This window comes from Gracilinanus agilis, chromosome 2 (assembly GCF_016433145.1).
Source record: "Gracilinanus agilis isolate LMUSP501 chromosome 2, AgileGrace, whole genome shotgun sequence".
Taxonomy (NCBI): Eukaryota; Metazoa; Chordata; class Mammalia; order Didelphimorphia; family Didelphidae; genus Gracilinanus; species Gracilinanus agilis.
In genome coordinates this window covers 561,460,724-561,468,996 of record NC_058131.1, presented here as the reverse complement: position 1 = coordinate 561,468,996, position 8,273 = coordinate 561,460,724, and the positions used below count along the sequence as shown (strand labels likewise).

Here is an 8,273-nt window from a genome sequence, read left to right as displayed (position 1 = left end):
GAGAGAGAGAGAGAGAGAGAGAGAGAGAGAGAGAGAGAGAGAGAGAGAGACTTGGGGGATAAATATAAGCAAAAAGACAGTAAATATAATCCCTTAGATAGCTTGCATTCTTAGAGGGAAGACAGTATATTAAGGGGAGCTGGTGGGTGGGTGGAAGGGAATGCCTAAAAAAATATGAAATAGAAATGGCCAGTTAGTTTTGTGGAGGCCTAGATCTGGGTAAGATAAGGTCAAAGTTGACTTATCAAAGTTCAAGTGGTTCTAGGGGATAGAGACTAATTTTCTATTGAAAAGAAGTTGGAGATAATGACTTTTAAAAAAATTTACTCCATTGCTATTAGATAGGAAAACATAGATTAGTGGATTCTATGGCTTCATGGACATTTTGATGGAAAAAAGGGAGGGGGAAAATCAGATAGTTATTTAATTTTCCCAACAATTAATATTAAGAAGCCAGGTTATTTAGGAGAAAGTGGGAGATTGCTGGGACACCTATGTTCCAGTAATCCAGTTTGATTCTGCTTTGGTTTTCAAGCTATTTTTACCTCTCCTATGGCTATGGATATGTATGGCCAGCATGTCAGCACAGATCAATAACTTCACAACATATCACTGTCTTTCCAGGGGACATGAGTTTTATATATATATACATATATATATAATATTACATATAATCACTTAATATAATCCTCTCATTTTATAAACTGAGGAACTGACCTCGAAATTGACTAGTGCCAGCTTATATAGAGAATCATAAATATCAAGGGCAGCATTTGAATCCAGGTCCTTCTACTCAGGATCCATTGCTTTTTCCAGGTTACCATGACACCATTCCTTGACTCATGATATAATGAGGCATTTTACATGAAACAGATGGCTATTTTTCCCTAGGACACATTTAGATATAAATATATCTACTTTGTCAGGAAAACCATATTAAAGGTTTAAAGGAGAAAAATCTGCTTTTAATAGAGCCACTTTTAAGTGTGCTCATCACCAAAAGCTTGATTCACCCCAGTGTGAGATGTATGCTTTGTTCTGCCCATTTTATCAATGGGAAAAGAGATTGAAAAGAAAAGTCAGAAGCAGTATTAAAGCATTGTGTAGTATTTCCAGTTCTGATGCCTCACCTGTTTTTTAGCTCTCTGAGCCAAGATTTCATCCTAACCTGTTGGCTGAAATAGAGGCTTTCTGAAAGGTTCTCCTGATATCACTGGTAAATGCAAATAAAACCTGCTGAGTCATGGAACTGGGTCTGTAAAATCACACATTTTATAGAATGTCATGAAATGATTAGGCTTACAGCTATGGTTCTGAGCTGAGGGGGAGAGTTTTGCCTATGCCAAGTGGATGAGCTTAGAACAAGAATAACACAATCTTTTCTACTTCTCTTGTAGGATAGAAATAGATATCAAATATTGCCCATAAAAGATGGAAGAAAATCACTAGCCACTGTTTTGCCCTCCTAGACACAGGCTCAAAGTATCCTCTGGGGCAAGGAGGAGTAACAATGTCCTATGTCATTACAGCCAGGAGCATTTCAGCAGAGATCAGAGATTTTTAACCTATGGTCCATGAACTAAAAAAAAAATGATAATGCATTTGAATATAATTGATTTACTTTGTAATTTATATATTTAAGATCATTCTGAGGGGTGCATAGGCTTTATTAGACTGTCAAAGGGGTCTCTGAGGGAAAAAAAAAGGTTAAGATCCCTTGGGGTATGTTAGAGTGTGAGGAGATGAACCCATGGCTAACAGAAGTGCAAAAGGCTGTACACCACCGTGTAGCCTTTCTCATTTGACTTGGGTTTGCATGGGGCTGTAGATAGCTGTGACCCCACTCAGCACGAGTGGTGAAATGGAACCCCCTTTTCCAGAACACGCTCTTGATGTGCTTAAGTGATAGCTTGTCTTCTTTATTCATGGGATAAAGACTAAAACCAACCAAAGTTTGCTTTCCTGCTATTCAACATCATCTGGAAACTTTCAAGACCAGCCCAATTATTATTACCACGTCCATTAAAAATTTATTAGTAGCTTTCCACATGTGCTCAATGTTGCAATTGCAGCTTCGGCTTCTAATGACACATCTATTTTGGTGAGCTTCTCATTTCTTTCCTCTCTGTTTCAGGTGATAAAGAGAAAGATAGACTAGAAACAGTATCTAAATGCACATTAATAAATATACTTTCATAAAAACCTATCATTTCAAAACCAAAACCAAAAGCCAGTCTTTTCGTTAGCCTAATCCTCGAACCCAGAAAATCTTGACCCAATCTCTCCATTTGTTGCTTCCCAACCTGTTCTTTGAATTAAAACTCAGTCTCTAATTTACTGTCTACAAGGCACTTAACCCTTCCAGGTTTCAGTTTTTTCTTCTTTATAACAAGGAGGATGGATCAGATGACCTCAAAGGTCCCTTCTAGCTCTGAATCTATGATCTAAATCTATGATCTTTTCTTGATCCTTTGTACACATCTCACATAGCATTCTGTTTTAAAATTCTCCAATGTACTCTATCTCTGTTATTATTGTCTTTTGTTTGGCCATTTTTCAGTTGTGCTCTATTGGAGCGCAATAGAGCTCCGTGACCCCATTGGAGATTTTCTTGGCAAAGATATTGGAGTGGTTTGCCATTTCCTTCTCTACCTCAGTTTACAGATGAGAAATTGAGGCAAAGAGGATTCGATGACTTTTCCAGAGTCACACAGCTCTTTCTGATTGCAGGCCAGCATTCTTATCCACAGAGCCACCTAGATGCACTGTCCACCCCACTAAATTCTAAGCTTCTTGAGGGCAGGAACTTTGTCTTATCTTGTTTTTTTATCTAAATTTTGCATCTCATCAGTCCTCCCTCATCCCAACAATAATTTGCACATGTTAAGAACTTAACAAATATTCTTTTTCCCTTAGCCTTCCTGGTTCCCTTAACTAGTAAAGTTGTGAGAACTACAGTAGGTCAGAAGTTCTTTTGGGGGGTCTCTGGGTTGCTTGGTATTCCTAGGAGAAACAATAACTCCTAATTTATCTTAGTGTCCCAGGTCAAGACTACCAGTAGTCTCTAGATCCATTGCAATCCTAAGGTTCAAATGTTTGGCAGTTCTGATCTGTAGTTTATATACTGTTCTACTTATCTCTTATGTCTTTGAAAGAAGGGAGATCCATGTTGTAGTCTGTTGCTGATGGGTATCTTTGCCTGTTTGTCAGAAATGTACATAATATATTTAGGAAAGTTTTAAATGTTTCCGATACCAAGCATCCCCTGGGAAACCATTCTTCAAGCTAACTCGCATTCTTGAGAGCTTAGACTTTAAAAGTTTGTCTAAATTTTCCTTTGCCCTCTTTCACTCATTATCCTCATTTCTTTCTCATTGGACCTGCTCCTTTAGAGTCCATCTTAGATATCATACAACTCTCTCCTTCCTGATTATTAGTTCTTATCCACTACTCAGACAAAATGAGACACTTGGTTTTTGGAATTCCAATAGATGCACAGATGGTGATTACAACATTTCTTGCATTTCTATGCAAATCACATTTGTTGCTTGACTCACCAATGTCTTTTATTTTTTAATGATTTCAGAGTTGAAGATTTGGGATTTCCTGAAAAATCCCAACAGTAATTTCAATTCTCTAAGAATTTGATCTCTTTTCTAAAAATGCTAAAGGGTAAATCCTTTTATTTTTCTTTTATCCATTTGTAAGAGACAATGAAGAAGGCTGACCATTTGTTTTTTCAGATGGGACCTGTGATTTTATTGATATAAGGAAGTCCCATTGAGAAATAAATATATCTCTACCTATGTAGATTGGTAGCTATCTTACAAGATCTTTAAGTCTTAGAAATTTGTCTGGAACATTGAGAGGTTAAGTGAGATTTGAACTTGGGTCTTCACAGTTTCCAGGGCAGCTCTCTATCCATTATACCGTGCCTTTCTCTATATTGCTTAATAATATGAACAAATTTGTTTGATTATTCTTTTCTTTTCCCTGGGAGACCAGTCATCCCTAAGATGTTTTTCCATGTCTAAACCAAATCAAAACAATCAGTCAATTCAATTTTAAAAAACCCAATCATTTTGGGGACTAGATTTGTTTGTTTATTTTGGTAACTGGTTGATTGAATTTTTTACTTTTTTGTTTGTTTTGACATATAAAGCTTCCCAAAAGTAACTTTCTCCTCATTATTCCCATTATTTTTGACAGTCAGTATGAATAATGTAGGCAGTCAATCTGGATAATTTGGATCAAGTAAATTTCCTTTTCCTCAGTAGAAAAATGTTGGAAGGTTTTGTGTTTTAGTGTGGTTTGGATTTGGGGAGGCTACATAATCTGGATAATTATATTAATTCCTTATTTTACTTTTGCTAAACTTTCTTTTCTTTTCTTTTTTTTTCAAGCAGACAACATAATTATCTCCTTCTAGCAAAACCATCCACAGGAAGAGTCCTCTATACCCATTTATATACAGGAAAACAAGAGAAAGAGGGAGACTGAGAGAGGAAGGAAGAGGAATAGCAACAGTTCATTTACATGGTTGATCTATTCTAGAAATATAAATAGCTCTGAACTTTTTGCCCTCATATCATTGATTTAGAACTGAAGGGGACCTTAGAAGTAATTTTTAAAAAAAACTCTTACTTGTTTTAGAATTAATATTATGTATCAGTTCTAAGGTAGAAGAATGGTAAAGGTTAGGCAAATGGAGTTAGGTGACATGCCCAGGGCCACTCAGCTATGTAGTGTCTGGGGCCACTTCACACAACCTGGGACTTCACAGATCTAAAACTCTACCTACCAAGCCACCTTGCTGTTCTCCTTAGAAGTATTTTTAAGGATGAGGAGGCTGTAACTCAGGTTAAGTGATGTTCATGGTCATGTAGATAACAAGTGACAAGCAAAATTTGAACCAAAATCCTCTGATTTCAAAGACAACAGTCTTTGCACTGTATCGTGTAGTGTTTTTTTTAACCCTCACCTTCCATCCTAGAATCAATATTATGTATTGGTTCTAAGGTGGAAGAGTGGTAAGGGCTAGGCAATGGGGATTAAGTGATTTGCCCAAGGTCACACAGCTAGGAAGTTTCGGAAGCTAGATCTTAATGTGATTCTCGGTAACTCACTTATAGTCTTCATGTTTCAGGCAATTCTTTAAGACTAAGTTGCAGAAGGGGGCAGCTAGGTGGCTCAGTAGATTGAGAGCCAAGCCTAGAGACCAGAACTCCTGGGTTCAAATCTTATCTCAGACACTTCCTAGCTATGGGACCCTGGGCAAATCACTTAACCCTTATTGCCTGGTCCTTACTGCTTTTCAGCCTTGGGACCAATACGCAATATTAATTCTAAGATAGAAGGTAAGGGCTAAAAAAAAGACTAAGTTGCAGACAAATAGTCACAGGACTTGCCTTGGTAGAAGGAGTTTTCTCCTACTTGAGAGTGCCCTATACCAATGAAATCCTAGATTCTGTCTGTCCACATAAGTAGATATAAGGGAGAGCTAACATATGAACCCCCGTCCTCTGACTCCAAACCCAATTTGTTTTCCACTGCTACCTTCCCTAAAGAAACTGGTTTCACATTTGATTATTTTAAATGATACAAAAATCCAATTTGACTCCACACCACCCTGGTACCCCTCTCTGTGCCAGTGTCTAGCTTAAAAAAAAAAAGAATCCTGATCAGCATGGTAACTTCTTTTGATTATTGTGAAATGTGGTCATTCGCATCCTCCTTTTCTGCCTTTGCTGTCTCCTTTTGTTTCTATGCTTGGACTCAGTTGTCTTGTAAGCAGTGGTCCCATAAAACTTCCAGGAATGGCTTGGTGCGGACATTTCATCTTTCTTCCTGTTTCTGGCTGCTACCCAGCTTCCTCCACTCTCTCTCTGCTTTGTGGGCTTCATTCTCTTAAGTTAAGCTCTCCTACAGAGTGACCATGCTCATCTGTTTCAGATGGGGATTATTTCACCTTTACAAGACATGAACCTATCGGAGTGTGTGGACAGATCATCCCGGTGAGTGTATCTCCTCCTCACGCCTCATATTTATTTTCATTTAAACTGAGTTCTCTTTAAAGACACATAAAACATGGACCTCAGCAATGTGTGTTTTCCATTACAGAGGGAAAAAAAGGGGCTGAGATCATGTTGTTGACATATCTTTAACAGCCTCCCTGCAAATGCTTATTTGAACAGGTTAATAGGGTTTCAGCTCCGTTACCAGGAGTTGAGTTCTCAAGTCATGGAATTCTCATGATTAAAATAAGCAAAGTGAGACACAGAGTATTAATAACCTGCCCCTGGTTATGGATGCCCAGGCAGCTTATGGAAAATGAATGCTTTGTAATGTTTGCTTATGTATTTTTTAGAACTCTGACTCACCGTCTTTCCAGGAAGATTATATTATTTTATACGGAATTTTAATCCCATTCTTTCCCACTGTTTCTTTTCACAGGAATTTAGCTAGAAGACACTCCAGAAGACACAGCAGCGCAATTAACGTCATGGACATAATTGAAACCATGCTGGGCTGTTGTGTGTCTTTTAAAGGGAAATCAGTGTAGTGCTTTAGTGTTTGGGTTGGCCCATTAAACATTGTCTTTTTTTTTTTTTCTCTCTCCCATACACACCCTTGGCACAGTCTAGATATCACTGAATAATCTATCTTTTAAAAGGCCCTGCTAATAGTTTCTGGCAGTGATTTCAAGGGGAGGTTCAAATGAAATGATTATACTATGGTGTAAGAAGTTTTCCTTTACAAACCATAGGGGAGCAGATTGAAATGTTCACTGATTCGGGGGGAAGGGGAATTGTTTTGATTTTCAAAATCTCTTGGGATATTAGAAGTGGAAAGGGACATTAAAGGGCAACAAATCCAATCCCCCAATTTTACAGCTGAGGAAATTGAGGCTCTGAAAGGTAAGTCATACAGTTAAATGAGTGGCAACTTCTCAGATGCCAAATCCAGTATTCTATCCACCAAACTATTCCACCTCCAGTCGGTCTCTGTGAAGAAACCATTGAGAATGTTAGACTTGGAATAGGGAAGATGAGTTTAAATTTTACCCCTGACACTAACCAGCAAGTGACCCAAGGCAAATTACTTAGTCTTTGCTTATTTAAGGTAACCCTTTGACTTAAAGAGAAAATCCTATGTAGTTCTAATCAGTATCGGTGGAGGGAGTTCCTGTGGTGGGAGTCCCCTTTCTTTGGACATAATAGATTATTTTTGTTCAGCACTGATCCCCCAAGGTTCTAACTGCTATTAAATTTGCCACCAGTTGAAAAACAAGGAAGAACAGTAAGAATATGGTTCTTCTGCTTGAAAGGTGCTTAATGAAATCTTCCTAGACCAGTGCTCAATGATATAGAATCTGTCATCTGATCCACAGGGGCCAAACCTGCTCCTTCTGCCCTTTAATCCTCCCCCAAACTGTAGCTATTCCTGACAGTCCAAGTACTGCTCATCATCCCACTCCAGCTCAAGTGCTGGGCTCCAAGATTTATATACTGTGGATGGAATTAAAACATCACTGTGGGCTCCCAAGTTTATAAACAACTGTGGGGAAAAGAAATTGAGTGTTTGATGAAGGCAAGACACTTGTATATTTTTGCAAGCTTGCCAGGGCTAGGAAGAGGACTCCAAGGATGGCAGCTGAGATGCTTCAGACAGTCAGGGGCTGAAGTCTAGGTGACCAAGATTTCTGTTTTCCTTCTTAATGAAATTATCAATGACATCTGATACCACCAGGATACATGCCTGAGCTGATGACGGTATAATCTTAATGGTCTTTTGAAAACAACTTAAACCAGTTTCCCCATGTATGCATCTGTGTGCTTACTCATGGATTTCAATTTTCCATCTCCATTTGTTTGGAGGTAGGGAGTGGGACTCAAGTTTATAATGAACTTGAAACAAGTAGCTTTGATATGCATTTGCTAATAAACAGAGTAACTTCTATAATAACATCTGGGCACAGAGGGGGAAAAAAAAGACATGGCTTTGAAACAAATGTTGACTCAACTATGATTCTCACCAGGGGCACTTGGGTCTAGTCCTCACAAGCTGGGAGAGTTTGTAGTTTTCCTAAGTCAAGTCAATAAGCATTTATTAAATGCCTACTACTTGCCAGGCACTATGCTTAGGCACTGAGAATACAAAAATAGAAATCAAAGACAAAGTTCCTGCCCTTAGGGAACTAAAAATCTAAAGGGGAAAATGAAAAAAAAAAGCACCAAAAATTCCAAATACTAGAGGGGAAAAAATGGAATCCA

General features: G+C 38.2%; 1 protein-coding gene across 2 annotated transcripts in view; it reads left to right on the top strand.

The window, feature by feature from the left end:
• The window catches only part of ALDH1A2 (aldehyde dehydrogenase 1 family member A2), a 111,074-nt gene that overhangs the window by 51,792 nt on the left and 51,009 nt on the right, over positions 1–8,273 (top strand). For both annotated transcript variants that reach the window (XM_044662378.1, XM_044662376.1), the window contains exon 5: positions 5,953–6,014. In XM_044662378.1, coding sequence (XP_044518313.1) covers positions 5,953–6,014 — 62 coding nt within the window. The remainder of the gene's footprint in view (positions 1–5,952; positions 6,015–8,273) is intronic.